Source organism: Mustela lutreola, chromosome 5, assembly GCF_030435805.1.
Source record: "Mustela lutreola isolate mMusLut2 chromosome 5, mMusLut2.pri, whole genome shotgun sequence".
Lineage (NCBI taxonomy): Eukaryota > Metazoa > Chordata > Mammalia > Carnivora > Mustelidae > Mustela > Mustela lutreola.
Window position 1 is genome coordinate 70,917,124 of NC_081294.1, and position 20,213 is coordinate 70,937,336.

The following is a 20,213-nucleotide window of genomic DNA, read 5'->3' on the forward strand; positions in this document are numbered from 1 at the left end:
GGGCCGCGGGAGTTCCCCAGCCGGCTCTGAAGGAGAGCCGTCTTTCGGCCGGTCCTGCGTTCGGTCGCGTACCGAAGGCCCGGCGCGCACGCGCACGCCCCGCCTCTGTCCCCGCCCCCGCGCGGCGCCGAGTCCTTCGACCCCGGGCAGCGCACCGCGGGCCGCTGCCGGCGGCATGCGGGACTACGAGGAGGTGACCACCTTCCTGGGCGAGTGGGGGCCCTTCCAGCGCCTCATCTTCTTTCTGCTCAGCGCCAGCATCATCCCTAACGGCTTCAATGGAATGTCTATTGTATTCCTGGCCGCCGTCCCGGAGCACCGCTGCCGGGTGCCGGACACCGCGAACCTGAGCCGCGCGTGGCGCAACCACAGTATCCCGCTGCGGCTGCTGGACGGCCGCGAGGTGCCTCACAGCTGCCGGCGCTACCGGCTGGCGGCGATCGCCAACTTCTCGGCGCTCGGGCTGGAGCCGGGGCGCGATGTGGACCTGGAGCAGCTGGAGCAGGAGAGCTGCGTGGATGGCTGGGAGTTCAGCCAGGACATCTACCTGTCCACCATCGTGACCGAGGTGGGTATCAGTCCTCGCGCCGAGGCCGAGGACCACAACGTGGGGAGGACCTTCGCCTTCCACCCCACATGGTGCGTTCTGGATGCTGTCCTTCTGTCTCCCAACACATTACACACCTCCAAGTGGGCATCCTCCAGGCACCACTTAGCGAAGAGACTTCTAACCAGACCGTGCCCCTCATAGCACGGGTGTCCTGCTGGCCACCAGTCTTGATGGGCACCTCGAAGAGGGAGCCAAGAAGGCCATCGTAGCCCCTGGTAGATACTCTAAGACCCTGAATAATCAAAGACTTTTTCTAGATGGAAGTGGGAGTGTAGAATGGAGCAGAGCCAGAGCAAGCCAGAACTTGGGCCACGGGCTGTCACAGTTTTTCCTCTGGTCTTTTGGCATCTGTTCAGAGAGAGAGAGAGAGAAAAACACCCCTCTTCTTTCTTGAAGAACTTTTAAAGCTAAAGGAAGCATGTGTATAAAATTGTCACGGCCTCCCTTCTCAGTTACTTCCCTCACCCACCCTCACCCCAAAATGATAGTCTGGTCGTACCCTATCAGGAATTGTTTACCTTGTGCTTTGGATTAGTTATCAGAATTTTATGCATCGGAAGATCCATTTGGGGTGACTTGTTGGTCTGGGATGTTTTGGAGTATTTGAAGGTAGTGTTGTTGGTTAGATTGACTTAAAGCATACAGGGGGGTTTTTTTGGTAGGAATTGTGGGTAGGGGGGGAAATCTCATTCCCCAACCCCTTGGATTTTCCTTTTCGGGTGGCTTTGTCTGTCCCCTGGTGACCCTGCAGCCATTAGAGCTACATGTATGGCTGGTGTACATGTGCTTTGCGTCTTACCCAGATGCTGGAACTCTAACTCTGTAGAGTCTCAGTAGAAGTGATCTAGCAGAACAGTATAAAGAGTCCTCAACAGGCAGTAGTTTCTCTGAGTTCAGGATCAGAGATTCACAGACTGGGAAAGCTTCCTGGAAGTGGCAGCCTCTCTGAGTCTGGGGTGTTCAGCTCTTCAGGTGCCAAGACGGGAACAGCAAGCAACAACCTAGAAGGAGGGCAGGGTTCACAGGGAAAGGGCTAATGAGGAGGGTGCACAGGTCCTGGTATGGCCTCAAACCCTCCGGGAGACTCAGAAGTCTTACAGGGGTTTTGAGGCCCTCTCTTATGTTTGTTCTGTGGGTGTCACCCTTCAGGGGAACCTAATCACTGCTCCGAGACACATGTGTGCATCTACATGCTTGCACATGTGCGCTTGCTCTGTCTCTGTCAGTATGTTTCGACGTTTGATGTCCTTAGCATCTGTGCCTCCTTAACTCCCCCAAATATGTAGTGGGAGTGTGATCTGAGTCCCACTAGGATCTCTCAGCTAGTGACATCATTCCAGCGTCCTGAGGCGTTGTTATGCCTCACAAGCAAGTTTCTCACACTCCTGGAAGCCAATGAGGGTTGTGGAAACAGAGGCTGTCTCTCAGGTTGCTGACAGAGGCCTCCAAGAAGTCATACTTTGCAACACAGGAGTCCCTACAAATTCTGCTTCTGGCTGCCCATGGAAGGGGAAGGCATTGAAGTCAGAAGAAGCACCTTCCATGTTTTTGGATTTTGCCCTGACTTTTAGGTTCCCTCAGCTTACTCTACTCATTTGTTCTTGCTCCACCGCCCCTATTCTGTCTTGGGCTGAGGCTGGTGTTGGCACTACTGAGCTCCCAGCGGTCGGCTCTAATGGAAGGGTCCTTGAGCAGTGGCTACTTTGCTGCTAATGTCAGTCTTTCCTTTTTTGTATTTAGCCTATTTATTTAGCTGTCTTAGCGGTTTCGTAAGAGCTGTGTGCCCTTTTACCTACATATAGGTTGTCAGCCTTTGCAGGGAGGCAAGGTTAATACATTACTTAGCCTTTTGTTTTGGGATGCTGGAATGCCTGACTCTTAAGTCCGAGGCTGCCTGTTCCTCCCCAGCCACCCTCGGAAGTTACTGCATTAACATTCTGATTTTCTTTCAACCTGGACCTGGCTTGCTGATCACTGCAGCTAGTCCTGTGTGTGCTAAATGTTTCAAGCCTGCCCTCTGCCCCAGATCACAAGTAGAGGTGTTTATAAGTACATTGGTATTAAATTCTTCTTTGTTTTTCAACAGAAGATGAAAACTGTAGGTCTTCTGTTTGATTTTTTTTTCTTTGTTTAAGTATATATGTGTAGTATTAAACTCCGTGGTAGTTTTACATCTTGGCATCTCCCTGACATCATGCTGGATACAGACAGGGATACCCAGGGAAATTTTTGTTGAATGTGTTAATGAGAAATTTAAGAAAAATTATCTACAGTTTAAGAGCTAAAGAAGGAAAGGACAGTTTATTTCATAGAAGGGAAACTTGGGGCTGGTCAAAAAGCATTGACTGAAATATTTTAAAAGAAAATACAATTGCCTAGCCCTCAAACTGTGGCTTGCCCCTCTATGGATCTGCACAAGTTATTGGGATTGGTGGAGAAGAGGCGAAAGGGAATGTTTTGGGAATAGTTTGGTAGTCGTGCTTCTAGGCTGGCCCCTTCCCCGGCCCGTCATTCATGCATGGAGTACTTGGAGAATCAGCCATTCCACCTGGCAGGGCTGCTCCAATCCCTGAGTGCTTCTTGGCCCAGGACTGCCCCCTGCTCTGAAACCTGGGTGATTTCTCAGGCTGCCTGGGCTGCTTGCTTTTAGGTGTCTCCCTAGCCCAACTTGTAGCCAGAAAGATTCTTTTAAAAACTTACAGTTCTTCTGGCACCCATGAGTTGGGGTCCCTTCATCTAAGACCTGGCAGTTGTCTGTGTCCCTTTGCTTCTGCCCTTTCTGTACTTCTCTGAAGCCTTCTCCCCCAGCCCATAGCAATATTCTTACTTACTCCTTGTCCTGAAAAGCCTCTTTCTCTGGACTGTGTTTTCTGTCGGTGTTATCTCATGTACAGATCATCTTGGAAGATAGGAGAGCCCCAGCTATTATCACAAGCCCTCCTGAAGGACAAGCCACATCAACCTGGGAGGCAGGACTGGGCTGACTCCTTCCGGAAATTCCTGGAATGTGTGCCCCACTGTTAAGTCTTTGCTGACTGTCTCATTTAAAGGAAACGCAGATCTTAGCCTTGCCTTTGGAGCTCAGGACAAGACAGAAATGTCACTTGCAGGGCCCCTGGGGCCCCTGTGCACACAGAGTCATAGCAGACACATCTGACCATGAATGGTCAGATGTAGCTCTAGTCTAGCTAGCTGAGAACCAACACCCTGGGTCAAAGTTCTTAGAGGTGACACAGAGAAGAGGTTGAAGGAGCAAAAAAATAAATAAATAAAATCTATTCTAGAGATTGAAGTTCAGGGTTCATCTGGGTTTCGATCAGCCAAGCCTAATGTCCAAGCCCTTTAGTGTTGAAAGTTAACAGCCCTTTTTTTCATCCCTTCCCTCACTCACCTATGTACCAAACAGCCTTTCCTCTGCGGGGCACTGCCAGGCATTATAGAGGATATAGCAGCAAATTCTTTGTCTCCTTGCCCTGACAACCTTGGGGCAAGATCCGCCTTCAACTGCAGCAAGAGGCAGGACAAAATGTGGGTAGGAATACATGGCATTCAGTAACAGGTGCTTATCAGGGTGTTTGACCATTGATGCACTTAGGCCGGGTACATCTCAGCAAAGAGCTTGTGCTCTATGGGCACAGACCCTATCTTATTTCCCTTCCAGCCAATTCACAAGTAAGAACATTTAGTTCTCAGGGACTTTATCATTTCTGTATATCTCATAACTGAGAAGGAGTTCTAATTATATGGTGTGTACGAGATACATAATCCTCTCTCTTTGTAAAATTGGGTTAACAGCTTTATTGAAGTATAACTGACATAAGTGGCACATAAGTAAAGTGTACAATTTGAAAATATTTGAGAGAGAGAGATCCATGAAATCATCACCACTAGAGAGGCACATTTCTGACCAGGAAGGATGGCAAGTCTAGGCCCCTTGCCAGAGTGGCTCCCAGATTTTTTGTAGGTTGTGCCTACTCTCACAGCTCACCCAGCTGAGGGGTCCCAGTGCTAGACTCATGACCTGAATCCTAAACCCACACATCTAGTTCTAATTCTGAGACTTGTTATCATCAGCCAGTCCAGCCCATCCCACACAGCAAGTGGAAGCATCAGTGAGCTAGTCTGTAGCTGCTTTAGTCCCAACTGGGGAACCAGGACCTCAGTAGAGGAACGCTAGATTCCTTTGCAAATGCAACAAGCCTTGAGTGCATAGCTTGGACTGTGTGGGCTTCTCATCCTACCCACCAAAGGAGGGTGCAAGCCAAGTCCTAGCTCCACTGCAGTTCATTGGGTGGTTGACAGTAAGTGAATGGGCTTGGCTGGGTAGGATCTGGTCTGTGCGTGCCCTTATGTTCATATTTTGAGATCTGTTATCTCTCCTGGCCCTACCCTTAGGCTCCCTGTAGCCAGTGGGCAGGAAGTGTTGGCTTTTGGAGTTTGGCTTTTGTCATCTTGGCTTTTGGAGGGCCCAAAACCCGGTCCCAAGGATTGTTAAGAATCATCAGTGGTGGGGGTGCCTGGGTGGCACTGGTTGGTTAAGCTTCTGACTCTTGATTTCTGCTCAGGTCATGATCTCAGGGTCGTGAGATTGAGCCCCACGCTGGGCTCCACATTGGGCTCCACTGGCAAGGAGCCAGCTTAAGATTCACTCTTTCCCTCTCCCTCTGCCCCTCCCTGCCTCAAGAATAAACAAACAGGGGCACCTGGGTTGCTCATTGGGTTAAAGCCTCTGCCTTCAGCTCAGGTCATGGTCCTGGGGTCCTGGGATGGAGCCCCACATCGGGCTCTCTCCTCTGCGGGGAGCCTGCTTCCTCCTCTCTCTCTGCCTGCCTCTCTGCCTACTTGTGGTCTCTGTCACATAAATAAATAAAATCTTTAAAAAAAAAAAAAAGAATAAACAAACAAACCAACAAACAAAAAACAATTGTCAGCAGTGGATGGAGAGCCCAGTTACTCCAGGGGGTTACATGTTTGCCCAGAGCAAGAACAGGCTGGACCCAGTGACAGGGGTGAGGCTACGGGCCCTAGAGAGATGCTCAAGAACCTACCCCAAGATGCTTTGTCTGCTGCAGAGTATAGTTTGACCTGGTTTGGGGTAGCACCTGGCCTTGTCAGCCCAGAATTCCCTACCAGCCTGTACTGGGGGACCTGACATTGTTAGGGGAGGGGGCTGTAGAAGACCCTGTCAGTTTGTAGTCTGGCTCAGCTATATGAGTCTCCAGCCGTTGTGAGAGTCCCGATGAGAAGCAGCTCCTGACCCTTTCTGCAGTTTTTCATCTCTGTTGCTACAAAAGTTAATGTGTGCCGGCTAGAAATGGATCCCGTCATAGGAGCCCCAGTAGCTGTAATCTGGCCCCTGGAGCTCTGCCTAACACCCTGCCTTACACCCAGATGCCAGTACACCAACACCACGTCCCCCAGCTCGGACTCCCTGGGCACTCCCATCCCAACTGTATTTATTTATTTATGATTTCATTTATTCATTTGTCAGAGAGAGAACACACAAGCAGGGGAAGCGGCAGGCAGAGGGAGAAGCAGGTTTCCTGCCGCTGAGCAAGGAGCCGGATGCGGGGCTCCATCCCAGGCCCTTGGGATTATGACCTGAGCCCAAGGCAGCTGCCTCACTGCCTGAGCCACCCAGGCGCCCAGCCCATCCTGACTGTAACAGCCATGTCTGTATGGGGGCTGCCCTAGGAGCACTCACCCTTCTAGAAGGCAGTTGGTGTCTGGGTGCTAGCACCCCCGAGGCTGCAGAGGTGGGAGGGCCGCTATATCCTGAGCACTCAGGTATTGGTGCTCTAATACTTTTGCCTCCTGCTAATCTGAATTTTCTTTGGATTTGAGTTTGAGATCTCTGCCTCTTCCTTGAGATCTCAGCCCACCCAAGGTTTATTCCAGAGTGAAGAGCTGACTGTGTGGCTAAGTGATCCTTATCGTTAGCTGCAGGGGTTCTTTGTGTCCACCCTGGGGACTGCTTCCTACCCCTCTGAGGTGCCCTGAGGCTTTGTGCACACACTGCCTATCAGGGAAGCAGACTTGTTTCTCCCTCTGTCGCTGGTCTGGAAGAAATGCTCTCTGGGAAGCTGTACATGCCCCTTGCCTCTGTGACTGGAGAGCCAGTGGGCTGCACCGAGTGAAGGCCAGCAGCCTGGCACCAGCTGGGCCAGGGTCTGAATTCTCTGGAGGGCAGTGTTCTTGGTGATTACTGAGCGCCATCTCTCTGCTGTGGGAAACATTTTTCCGGGAATCACCAAGGTTCTTGTTTTGGCTTTTCCCTTTTTTCAGCTCCTTGTTAGGCTTGGGCGACCCAGCGTCTGAATGTTCAGCTGCTTCCCTCTGCCTGCAGGCCTCTTTTCCGGGGAACTGTAGATGGAACTGCCCATGACTAGCTGGGAAACTTGAGCAGTGCAGCCTCTTCATGCCCCCATCCCTGTTTCATACTTGGGGAAAAAGGCAAAATGGTGGTGGTGGGGGACATCTTGTCTGACATTCGATAACCAATAAACAGGGGAGTGGAAGCTAAACCCAGTTTCTTGACTCCCAGCTCAGAGCTCTTGGCTGTAACTGGGCCTAGTGTTGTGGGCACAGCGTGAGGGATCCCAGCTGTTAATGTCACCTGAATGTCCCAGGGCTTATTGGCTCAGAGTGGCACCTGAACAGAACTGCAAGAACAGATCCGGGTGGTGTGTCCTAGGCCCTCTGGCTCTAGTCCCTTGCTGGGTGCTTGGACTCTTATAGCCCCAGAGCCCTGCTCTAGAACCACTCCTGTGCCATTCGAGTCCATGACCTGAAGCCCACTGAAAGGGTACCCTGCCCCATCCACAGCCCTGGGCTCCCCCTCCCCACCCTTCCAGGTTCCCAGAAGCAGCCATGAAAGGCCTCACCTTCTCCTGGATTGACCGATGAGCACTGTACTTGCTTCCTCCCTACCCTCCCTCCTCTAATTAGTAGCAAAACAATGGAGCTGAAAACTATGAAAATCAGGGCATGGAGGGGGCCCACTCTCCATGTGAGGGAGGAGCTTCTCTGCTTTGCTGCCCACGGAAGCCTTTGCCTGCCTGCAAGAGCTCAGGTACTGGTGCAATAATGCAAACAGAGCCTGCAGGGGTAGAAGATATTCTCATTTCATTTTCCAAAGGGCCATAAATGTAAAACATTTAACAAAAGAAGTGAGTGATACATCTCTTTACTCCCCTTACAGTGGAACCTGGTGTGTGAGGACGACTGGAAGGCCCCGCTCACAGTCTCCTTGTTTTTCGTGGGTGTGCTGGTGGGCTCCTTCATTTCGGGGCAGCTCTCAGACAGGTAAGGTGGGTGTCTGTCTGCTGCAGCTGCAGGGACCACGGCACCAGACGAGGAGCATGTATGTGCCTGGCTCTTGACTTCAGATGGTGGTGTTCTCTCAGTCCAGGGTCTTGTGTTTTATAAAAGGAGAGAAAGCTCTGTCTAGAGTATAGACTTCATACCAAGCAAAGAGCCTACAACCTCTTCCTCCTCGTTCTTCCTGAGCAGAACAATCTGAGCTAAGTGTATACATAATCAAGTAGACCAGGAAATATGCCGTGATTCACTGCTTGTACCAGCCTGGCTGGCCTTTCCTAGGTTACTCTTTCATGTCTCCGAGCATGGGAGAGGTAGACACCACATACACATGCAGGTGAACTTTGTCGACAATCCTAAGGCATCCAGTGAATGGCCACCTCTGTATTCCCCAGCCTGTCATTCTATCTGTGTGATGAGAGGAGGGCTCACTGGCCAGTAGTGCTGTAATAAGCAGAACTCTTGTGTTCACAGGGCTGATGCCCCTTAGCTTAGAGCTTTTAGCACCTACTTGACAGCAAGCAGGACATGTACTGTTTTGACCCATAAGAAGGTTATTTATATAATTCCAAGGCTTTTACCTCAAATTCCATTTATGGCTTAAGGAGTTCATCTACTCTTGAAATTATGTGCAAAATTTTAGAGATTGTATATGAACATTTTTTCTGGAGAAAGGTCCACAGTTTCCCTGAAGTTCTCAGAGGGGTCCATTATGTGGTATCTCTCTACCCCAGGGCTCCAGGGTCAATTGGAGAAGCCTGCGGTGAGAAGCGTAGCCTTCACTAAGGTCCTTGGCCATCCTGGCTCACTCAGTGGAGTCCCAGCATCCTCCTAGCTGGTTGAGTACTAATAGAGAAGTTCAGGATAAGAATGTCATCCTACTTTAAGAGCAAAGTTATATTATCCCAGAGCACAAACTCAGGTGATGTCCTGGCATGTTTACCTCTATAGATTATTGTCTTTACCTGAGAATTCACTCCTCATAAGAAATATGTGCATTTCTCACTAGATTTATGTTTCTCAAGTGTCATCTAGCCATTAGAAAAGGGATAAATTATTGCAATCTCCAGTGAGCACTAAAGAGTCACATAGGCCACGACCACTCATTGACAATTCTAGACAGGCCTGAGCCATGTGCCCTTTCAGGGGAAAGATCTTTGCTTCCTGAGATCCTTAATCTAGCAGCAAGTATCAGTTGATTATTTATATTTATCTAACAAACGCACTGCACCTAATATATGCCAGCCACTCTTAGAAGCACTATACAAACTTAAAAGAACGAAAAGCAAATAATCCCATCATAACCCTTTGAAGTAGGAATTATTATTATTATTTTTTAAAGATTTTTATTTATTTATTTGACAGACAGAGATCACAAGTAGGCAGAGAGGCAGGCAGAGAAAGAGAGATTGGAGGAAGCAGGCTCGCCGCTGAGCAGAGAGCCCGATGCAGGGCTCGATCCCAGAACCCTGGGACCATGACCCAAGCCGAAGGCAGAGGCCCTAACCCACTGAGCCACCCAGGCACCCCATGAAGTAGGAATTATTATTACTCTCATTTTACAGGTGGGGAAAATGAAACCCAATGGAGTTAAATGACTTGCACAGTCCCAAAATCGGCAGGTGGCAGAGCTAGGATTTGGGCCCAAAGAGTCTTGACCCCCTGTTCTCGGGCCATACTCTTCTAGAACTTGCCTTCTAGCAAGGCAGAATGTACTAAACAATTAATTGAGAGGTATACTTGTCCTTCATGGTGTAAATGATACAGAGAAGTACAGGATGCTAAGAGAAGGTCTGATGGAGGAGGCCCGGAGAGGCTGCCCTGAGAAGGTGAAGAATGCCCTGGGAGTGGAAAGAAGAATAGAAATCAAGCAGCTATAAAGGAGTGGAAAGAGGAAGGAGCATTGGAAACAGTAGAAGCAAAATTAATGAGTATGTTGAGGACCACATTAGTCCTCTGAAGGGCAAGTACAGTGTTTTACAAACCCTCTAGAATCTCATCAGCAGACTTCTTTTAAGGGCATCTAAGTCGAGTAGATGAAGTAGCTAAAAGTGTGGCTGTTCTAACTGGGGCCCTCCCTTCAACTCCCAGCATCACCCTACAAACTTGGCGACATCTCCATGGAAGATGCCAGACCATATGGGATGGACAGTTTCTGATCTCATTACTTCTAAGTAAGCTGGCTCAAAAACCTAGGCCAACAAATGACCTCAGAGCAGTAGATTCATGCCTCAACTTGTCTGGGATAACCACACTTTTCCTTTAGGGCAAAGATCAGTAATCCTGAAATTCAAGAGCAATGAAAATAATCCTGGATGGTCACCATGTTTTATCTGACCTTCTTGAGTTACCTTTGTGTGCATGAATTACAAGAGGGGCACAGCCCTGGGAAGAGGTAGACTAATGCTTACTGTTTTTGTAAGCACATTCATGGTTGACGTCTTGTTGACAAACTTTAAATCTGAGCCCAACCCCAGACTGGTTGCTGAGGATTGGTACTATGTAAGGATTCGCTGGGTCTTTCTCTTCCCTACCATCCATCCCAGGGAGCCCGTGGGAGGGGAAGCCATGGGTAGAGGTTACACCTGTCTCCCTGTAGGAGGGGTCCTTCCCTTGGTTGTCGTGTTTCATGCTCTTGTTATAGAATCATGCAGGGGGACTTAGTCTCCTTCTAGCCCGGGTTTCTCAACCTTGGCACTATTGACATTTTGAGCCAGAGAATTCTGTGTGATGGGACACTATCCTGGGCATTTTAGGATGTTTAGAATATCTCTGGCCCCTACCTGCTAGATGCCAGTAGCACAAAAAAACAACCAAAAAAACCTGTTTCAGTGGAGAGAAGTGCCAGACTCTTTAACGTGGCAATAAGGGTTTTGCAACATGGTCCCCAGCCAATTCCTGTGGTCTTCTGTTGAACAGCTGACGCCAGGCCCACTGTCTGCTGTCTGCTCATGTCTTTGTGCCCCCTCCAGCCACGACTGTGTGTGCTCTTCTCAAAATTCCCCAATCATGGGGCGCCTGGGTGGCTCAGTGGATTAAGCCGCTGCCTTCGGCTCAGGTCATGATCTCAGGGTCCTGGGATCGAGCCCCGCATCGGGCTCTTTGCTCAGCGGGAGCCTGCTTCTCTCTCTCTCTCTCTCTCTCTGCCTAACTCTCCACCTACTTGTGATCTTTCTCTCTGTCAAATAAATTAATAAAATCTTTAAAAAAAAAAAAATTCCCCAATCACCCCCATGACCTTCCTTGACCATCAAGCCTAACCCAGGGTCCCCAGTTTATATTACCCTGCTTTCTTGTGCCTTTTCTTCATAGCACGCATCAGAAATTGGTAAATAAGAGGTGTTATATGTAATGTTGGTCCCCTCCACTATACAATGAATATCATCAAAAGCTTGGTCCCTATCGTCTACTCCCCCTCATCAATAATAACTTCTTTGGGCCTCATCTCGGTGTCCCGTCATCAGGGAGAACTTTCCTGAATCCCTGCGTCCCCAGCCCCTACTCCCAGGCCAGGGTAGGGTCCTTGGTTGTGTCTCTTGTGAACCTGGGTGCTGGTCCTTCAGCACACTTGTGTCATTGTGTAATTGCATGTTCGATAGTATGAGTTGTTTGATGAGACTATGATTCCTGTCTGTCTTAATCACCTATAGGCCACAAGCCCCTTGAGGGTAGAAACAAGAGTTTTTTTGTCTGTGTTTTATAATTCCCCTGTGTCCCTAGCACCTAGTATATATATAATTGAGGTTCAAATATATATTCTTTGAATGAAAATGGGTGTCTGGCCAGAGTTAGGTGGAACTGCTAGGTTGAATGAAGGACATTGACTTGTTCCTCCCTAACAATGACACTGTCTTTAAAACAGATCAAACCCACAAAAAACCAACATTAAAAAGGAATTTTTTTAATGAACACAGATACAGAAAACCATGCAGAAAAAATGTGTGGGTTGATGAATTATTCCAGGTAAATAACCTTGTAACTACCACCAAGTCAAGAAATAGGACCTTGCTGGCCACCAAAGAACCCCCCCCCCCCATGCACATGTCCCATCCCAGGAACCACAGCCTCCCCCCACCATAAATAACCACCAGCGTGGCTATTACAGTAATCCCTTCCTTGTGGGGTTTTTGCAGCTTTATCAGCCAGATGTGTATCCTTAAACACAAGTTTAGTCTTGTCCACTTAAAAATTTTTGGTAAGTTTTTGCAGAATTGATTAAGGGATTCTTCCTCCATCCTTTTCTTTGCCAGATGTTTTATCTTTTGCACTCAGGGCTGTTCCACTATAGAAATTTCCAGTCTGCATTTTGCTGATTGCATTATCATGTGCAGTTCAGCACACTCCTCCTTTCTTGGCGTTTCTGCAAATTGGTGGTGGATCTGGAGACTTCATCAGATCCAGGCTCATACCCTTTAGCGAGAGTAGGAATTATGCTAATTCAGTTATTTCTTCAGGGAAAGACTGTTAGTTGTTAATGAAACACAGTGCCCCATCATAATGACCATTTGTTGAGGAATATTAAATGGTGATATTCTAATTTTATCACTTCTTTTTCATTTAATAGTTGGAATACTTCTATAAATGATATTTTCTTTCATCTGTTATTGGTTCCTATTCATATACTTTATAGTAATTTCAGGACAAGTGTTTCTTTCCCCCTGTTTGCCAGTCTTCTTTTAAAATGACTTGTTTCTCTATCATCCTCCAAAGTAAATCAGTTCTTTAAAAAAAAAAAAAAAGCCATATGAATGTATGGATTTAAGCATAGTGAATGCATTTTGATTTCTTGCAATCATTATCATAATTCTGGCACTGCCTTGAGGGCAGTCCTGGTGCCTGGGGGGAGAGGGGTGAGTAAGAGCCCTGGGACCAGAGACAGGGACTGTCCATGCCCTGTACCCTGGCAGCCTCATCCATGACGCCTCCCTGAATGGCTCTGGAGAAAGTCCCTCTTGGTGGGCCCACTGCTGCTGCCTTCTCCCAGCTGGAACTCTGTTACTGTCTTTTCCTTTCCAGGTTTGGTCGGAAGAACGTGCTCTTTGTGACCATGGGCATGCAGACGGGCTTCAGCTTCCTGCAGATCTTCTCAAAGAACTTTGAGATGTTTGCTGTGCTGTTTGTCTTTGTGGGCATGGGCCAGATCTCCAACTACGTGGCAGCATTTGTCCTGGGTATGACCATCAAGTTGGAGTGGAGTACTTGATCCTGTGTTTCACTGTCACTCCACCACCCACTCTCTAGAGACAGCTGTGGTGCTCCTCAAGGGGAAGTGGTCTCTAGCAACACCAACCAGCGCTGTGTGGTGAACTCAGTTTGCCCAGCCTTGAGTCCTCAGGAGCATGACAGCCTGAATGCTGAGTTCCAGATCTTTTCTGGTCTTGGAGATGTGCACCTTGGTCCCCTTAGTATTCCATAGCCATTTTACTAGAATTCACCCAAGACCATCTGTGGAAAAATGGGACCTTCCCAGATCTGAGGTTGCTGAGAAAAGATAAGAGACATGATATAAGGAGCAAGGGCCACGAATGGCAGGCCCGCCAAGAAAGAAGGCCGCCTCTTCTGCATAGCATTGTGTCCAGAGAAACTGACTGACAAGAACGAATTGATGTGAATACACTTGAGTTTCAAGACCTTCAGAGTTTTAAGTCCGAGTATACACTGTGGAGCTTTGGCTTGTTCTCACTGAAGAGTCACCAGTCTCACTCTCTGGAGGAATCTAACTCTAGTTTATTGATCTTTGGATTCCTTGGGTTGTATGTTGAAAGGATTGTTTCTCTTCACATTCAGTAGAATAGCCTTTAAAAAAAAAAATACTTCCTTGAGTTCGCATGTGTGTCCTTCATGATGACTTCCCCTTTCATAAATTCTTCCTCATGTGAGGATTACACGTTGAGACCTCACGTGGCATCTTTAGCACATGGCATGAGGAAGTGATGAAATTTGCAAGACAGAACCGTTCCTGGGAAGCCTAAAAGGTCATGGTGGCAGTGGGGTTGGGGGCACCCCAGCAGGTGGTCAAACTGCAGCAGGTTCAGAATCCCATCCCTCCCTAGGGCGCGGCTGCTCTCTTTCCTGTATGTTGAGAATTATACGAGAGAAGATGAATAAGGAAATGACCTAAATGAAAGGACTAACATGCCTCCTCCCTTGTTTCACACAGGAACAGAAATTCTTGGCAAGTCGGTTCGTATTATCTTCTCCACATTAGGAGTGTGCATATTTTATGCATTTGGCTACATGATGCTGCCACTGTTTGCCTACTTCATCAGAGACTGGCGGATGTTGCTGCTGGCGCTGACGGTGCCTGGGGTGCTGTGTGCGGCTCTCTGGTGGTGAGTGTCGCCTGCACCCAGTGGTGCCCACCAGCAGATGTCTTCTGTCCAGCATTCACTAGGGGGCAGCAGCAAGTCACAAATCCCTATTAAGGCTCCCAGAGACCGGAAGTAGCAATTCTTTGTAAGTCATTTCAGAATGTTTTTTCCATACTCAGAAGAGCCAAAAAGAAAACAAGACGAAATTCCCAGACATCAACAGGCTTGTTCTCAGTCCTGTGCTGCGCTGATCGAAGTGCAGGGAGAAGAAGTAGTAGTAGCTGAGAGATGATGGGGTCTAGCATGACCTTCAGGAAGCCTAGGCACTAGTTCTGGCTTGTGTTCCTGAGGCTTCACAGTGCAGGTGCTGGAAGAAGAGGGAGAGCACTAGAAGTGAGAGTCCTCAGGGTGGCCACACAGAGGAAGCCAGACTCCATATGGGCCTCCAAGATAGAGGAGTTAGGCTACCAGAGAGGAGGCCCTCCTTACCCAGAGAGGGAACACAGCAGAGAGGCTGAGGTGGGAGTCGCACCTTTTAGGTGGGGTTGTTGAGATCATGGCTCCCCTCAGAGCTGAGAGCATTTCAGAGCATAATGGAAGAGAACATAGAGCATAGCATGGGTCCTGGTCATGACCAAAGGGCAGGGGCCATCGAATGACATAGGAAATAAGATCCACAAAGTCTCAAAGTCCCAGGTTCTTTGATAAACTTATGTAGGGGGTCTGACAAGTCACTTGTGTGGATCCCGTATGGGGAGTGAGGAAAAACTGTAGGCGAAGAGGTCAGTGCAGAAGCTTCTGTGGATGCTAGAGCCAAGCCAAAGAGTACAGTGGGGTAAGGGGCTGGGCCAGCCTGCACCCACAACAGAAGCCAGGCTTCCGGAGCCCATCTTGTGCCTGTCTCCTCACTGTCCAGCAGGTGGCACCACCGCTCTTCAGAAATGGAGGTGGCCAGCCTGAAGAGCAACAGGCCCCTCTAAATTTTATGCACTCCGGGATACTCAGAAGCTCACACTTTGGATCATTAGTGGGTATGGTGTGAACCATCTCTGCTTGGTCTGGAAACACCAGACATTCCCCAAATGCATGTCTGGTTCTCAAAGCCCGTTTTCCTACCTCCACATATGTTCCACCTGGTCTGTTGGGTAGGATGGTCTCAGCAAGATGTCTCCTTGTACTTCCAGGTTCATCCCTGAGTCCCCCCGGTGGCTCATCTCTCAGGGACGACTTAAAGAAGCAGAGTTGATCATCCGCAAGGCTGCCAAAATGAACGGGATTGTTGCACCCTCAACTATCTTCGAGTCAAGTGAGGTAAGCCCTGCAAGGAAGCTGGTGAGAGGGTCTCGGTGACCATGATTTTAGGGCAACACCATGCAGGAGCCCAAGCAGCCCCCAAGCAGGCCTTGTTAAAATTCACAAGTTGGGGAGAAGGCACCAGCTGTTAAATCTCTTCACCTTTCCTGTGGGTTTTAAGTTGACATACTCTGTAATTCTTTTCTAGGCAATCATATAGTCAAACCATTAAGTAACACTTTGAGTAATAGGCGTTTCATGAAGTTGGCATTGTGGGAAATCATTGCTTCTTAATGCCTTATAGTTTCTCATTTTAAAAGAAATATAGTACATAAAATATGAAGCAGAAGTAGGTTTGGAGTTAGAAATGTTTGGTCTCCTTCCACTCACCAGTCATTAGTTGCTGCATATCCCCTTGCAGCCAGGTTCTTGATATCAGCCCCTTCCCCCTACCCCACCCCTCTTGCAAACCCGGTTCTCATGCACCATGAGTAATTTCCTGGCTCTGCCTGATTCCTGGGTCTTGCTTCTCCTTCCTGTTCCCTCTCCCTCCGCCCTCTGCAGCAGGCAGTTTTTCTTAGTCTCATGACTACCAGAAGAGGTTAGAAGTTGTAATTAATTGCTGGCTGATGAGCTTCTGGAATGTGTCTCTGATCTGATGGGAAGATAAGGGACCTGCTGTGAGAACAGCCACCAGGAGTCGTTACTCAAGTGTGTTCAGAAGGAACATGAGAGACGCTTGGGACTCGGGATGCAGACCCAGGGCTTAGGAGAGGGAGACCAGCTACCATGGGCTCAGAGAAGCTGCTGGATTGGGCCTCACAGTTAAGTGCTGGCTCAACACCAGCTCCCACTCAGCATGTTCTGGAAGGGGCTCGAAGCTCAGACGTCAGGGTAGGAGGAGGTGGCAGGGAGGGCTTTTAAGTGTGGGAGCCTTGGTGGCTTTTCATTGAGGGGTCTGTCTGGGGGAACCCAGAACCCCACTGGCATTGTTGAGGAAATGAGGCTATTTCAGGGGATCCATTAAGTCAGAAGTTGACCTTTTGTTGAACTGCTAACTCGAGAAAAACAAACTCCAAAGCTGGGTTTGCTTAAGAAAGCAACATCAGTGTGTTTAGACGTGTGGTTTATTAATGTTTGTGGCTGTGCCAAATTTCATAGGAAGTAACTCTGGGTGAAGCTGAGGTCAATTTTCCTGTTTTTCTATCTGAAATTTTTTTCCTTGGAAATAGACCAGTAACTACATGGTATGAGGACTCAAAACATTAATTCTTTTAAAATATCAGATCAATAAACTACATAGTCAGTTTCTCTCTCTGACCAGAGGGCAGGGAGCCAGCCTTGGGAAGGAATGCTCAGAGGCCTCCTTGGAATGCGGTCACTGATGGAGGCCGGAGGTAGGGCCAAGAGGCTTGGGCCTCTGCCTTGGCTGCCTCTGCTGAGGGGCTGGTCACCACTTTTTCTCCTTATTCTCGTTCACTAATGGATCATTGACAAGGCCTGGGGACGCCTTCCGCATCTCAAGGTGCATCCACTAAACTTACTCTTCTTTCAAAGAAACATAAAACCCTGGCCAACTCAGAGACACAGAAAGCTAAGGCGCTAGGGTTTGGGGTTTATTATTGGATCCCTGAGTCTCCAGCCTCTCCCTCCCATGCCCTTGTCATATCATTCGTGCAGCTGCAAGACCTGAGTTCTGAGAAGCAGCAGTCCCACAGCATCCTGAATCTGCTTCGAACCCGGAATATCCGAATGGTCACTGTCATGTCCATAATCCTGTGGTGCGTAAGTGAGACCTACCTGAAGCTTCCAGACAAAGCGTCTGGCAGTGGCTGCCAGGTTTCTCATTGGCAAATGTGTCTCAGACCAAAACTGAAGATCTGTGTCATCGAAAGTGGAAAGGAGCTGCCATGCAATGAGAAAAGTGGGCATATCATAATTCTGAGCTCGATGGAATCTCAGAAAAGGAGTATGAAATCTGTTGGATTTTTGGGAAGCTGTGGAGTCTTCAGGGAATCCTTCTAGGTCATGAGACAGATCCTTGGTCACTGTGGGCCCTAGTTTGTTTCTGTCCCCTGTGCTTTAGACAGTGACTGAAGATCCTTTAAGAAGGATCTAAGTGAAATCATTATGTCCTTTCCATTACAGAGACTGCTGAATACTGTCTGGAAATGTGGAAGCAGGACATCCTCACTCTGGGATGTTCAGAGACTGTCCTGGAGGCAGGGCTGTGGCTCCTTCTAAGGAGGCATTTTGCCAAGTGTGTCAGAAGGGCATTTGTGAGTTACCAGAGAGAGGGGACACAACCTAGTGCCTCAGTAGCATTTGCTCAAGGATTCTAGCATTTGTTAGAATTCTAGCAAATTCTAGAATTTGCTAGAATCCTTGGGATTCTAGGAGAATACCTGAGCCTGCTAGATGACAAAGGCAGACTTCATCCCTGAGTCCTTATTACTAGAGTCATCTAGCTTTGGGCCAGCCAGCTCTTTGGCTCACTGAAGGGGTTACTGTGAGTCACTTATTTCTAAGGAATGGCCCAGGATCCCTCAGGGTAGTGCACCACCCTTGCGTTGGCCTCAGACGGGACCAGCATTCAGCCTGCCCAGCAGACCGGCAAGCCTGCGATGAGTCATCTGTTCTGTGGTTCACCCAGGTGCTCCTCCAGCCCTGGATTCCCCAGGGACTCCTGGACATTTACTTTCCCCAGATGGCACCAACTGTGGTTTCAACGTGCAGATGAGTTAAAAACCTCTAATCCATAAAGGTCTGGTGTGCCAGAGTGCTTATCATCAGCAGACAAAGTGCCTGCTAGAGATGGGGTCCGGGCCTGGGATGCCAGGAAGCATGTAGATGAGAGGTGATGTGGCCCCGCCACTGGGGGCCCCTCCCCTTCTCCACGAGTACAGTGGGGTTGGGGTCTGCTGCCTCTATTCAACCTCCTGGCTGGTTGCCACAGAAAGAAGGTCTGCTGGGGGGGGTCTTTCTCCCAGTGTTTGACCTAATGATTGTTCCTCCTTTTATCTGATCCCTCCAGTCCTGTCATACCCCACTCCATACCGTTCTCCGTGCTCACTCCCTCCCTCCTCCTGCAGTTGCTAGATTTGGGGAGGTTAGAGGGTAGGGAAGTAGCTGTTGTAGGTACTTCAGCTTAGGGGTTTTAAAGCCAAAAGGCAAGTTAGAGGGTGTTACTGGGTTTTTGGTGTTTTGTTTTGTTTTTTAAGAAAGTAAATCTGTCTGAACTCTATACGCCTTTCTGCTGGGACACTTTCTGTTTGAAATGTCCTGATACTGCTCTGGCTCAGAGTTAGCATGGGGATAGGAGGATATTATTTTCTGTTCTAAGAAGATTTGGGGTTAAGTCTGCTCTCCTCCTGGTAAGGATAGTTTTGAATTTCCTGCGGTAATTGTATTTTTAAAAGTTGTTCCGGTTGCTGCTTCTCCAGCTTCTCCCTGCACTCTGTTTCAGGATGACCATATCAGTGGGCTATTTCGGGCTCTCCCTCGACACTCCGAACTTGCATGGGGACGTCTATTTGAACTGCTTCCTTTCAGCAGTGGTTGAAGTCCCCGCATATGTGCTGGCCTGGCTGCTGCTGCAGCACGTGCCCCGACGCTATTCCATGGCCACAGCCCTCTTCCTGGGCGGCAGCGTTCTCCTCTTCGTGCAGCTGGTGCCCCCAGGTAGGGACGCTGTGCATCTGCAGTCTGGGGTTTTCGCTGAGTCACTCACCTCTACTGGGCTGTCTTCCCCAATTCATAAAGAAAATAAAATAGTGCTATGGCAGCTCACTTGCATATCTGCAGCCTTCACCAAAAAATCAAGAGGAAGTGTCTCCTGGGACCAGACACTGGCCATGGCGGGGGCTTTTGGGGAGTGGTGAGAGCAGCCATATGGGCTGTGGTTAATGGTACTCTCTGCCCCAAGTTAATGAGTGCGTATGTGTTTTTCTCTGAAGAGTAAGGAGTAGGAAAGGGAGGCAAACCCATGGCTTTTTAACCTGGCCTACCTTAGTCATTTATTTATTCAGCAAGTGGCTCTGGAGTGCCTCCCTGAGCTAGGCACTGTTTGGGGCATGAAGTAATGATGCAGAAGCAAACAGGTCGGGCAGAACACCGCCTGGAGCTCACACTCTAGTTGAGAAGACAAGAGACAAGTAAATAATATGCTTAATATGGTACAGACTGGGTTACCTTTTATCATAACAAGAAAGGAAATGAACTAGTTTATATAGAGTGAACACAGACAAGGGCCCTGAAGAGGGGTCAGTGGAGCAGAAACATAGATGAAGTGAGAAGAAGAGAGTCTGAGGAGGAAGAGGGAGCTGAGCTGGAAGAGGTGAAGGGAGGGGCCGGGAACAGCATGGGTCTCACAGGCCATTAGCTGGATTTGCTTTTCCAAACTATCTTGTATCCCACAGATGGGTGGGAGGGAGCCCTTTTCTGCAGTTTATAGAACACTTTGTGGACCCTTGTCTTCCATTGTAGTGCCCAGAGTTGTCAGTGTATGTATGGATTTGGGGGTCTCTGGTGATCTCTATGTGCTGGTCCCTGAGCCCCACAGCACTCTGCACAGGAACAGTGTCCCCAGCCTGGCAGGGGAGTCCATCAGGGTACACACAGAGGGGTTCACCCCAGAGCCCAGGGCAACCCACAGGCCAGAGTCTCATCATTGGCACAGC

General features: G+C 48.8%; 1 protein-coding gene across 1 annotated transcript in view; it reads left to right on the plus strand.

Annotated features, from left to right (window-relative positions):
• LOC131832019 (organic cation/carnitine transporter 2) overlaps nt 1-20,213 on the plus strand; it is a 24,366-nt gene continuing 4,153 nt past the window's right edge. Inside the window, exons 1-7 of the mRNA XM_059174537.1 lie at nt 1-568; nt 7,812-7,915; nt 12,947-13,101; nt 14,091-14,262; nt 15,426-15,552; nt 17,215-17,315; nt 19,001-19,215. Coding sequence (XP_059030520.1) covers nt 176-568; nt 7,812-7,915; nt 12,947-13,101; nt 14,091-14,262; nt 15,426-15,552; nt 17,215-17,315; nt 19,001-19,215 — 1,267 coding nt within the window. The 5' untranslated portion in view covers nt 1-175. The remainder of the gene's footprint in view (nt 569-7,811; nt 7,916-12,946; nt 13,102-14,090; nt 14,263-15,425; nt 15,553-17,214; nt 17,316-19,000; nt 19,216-20,213) is intronic.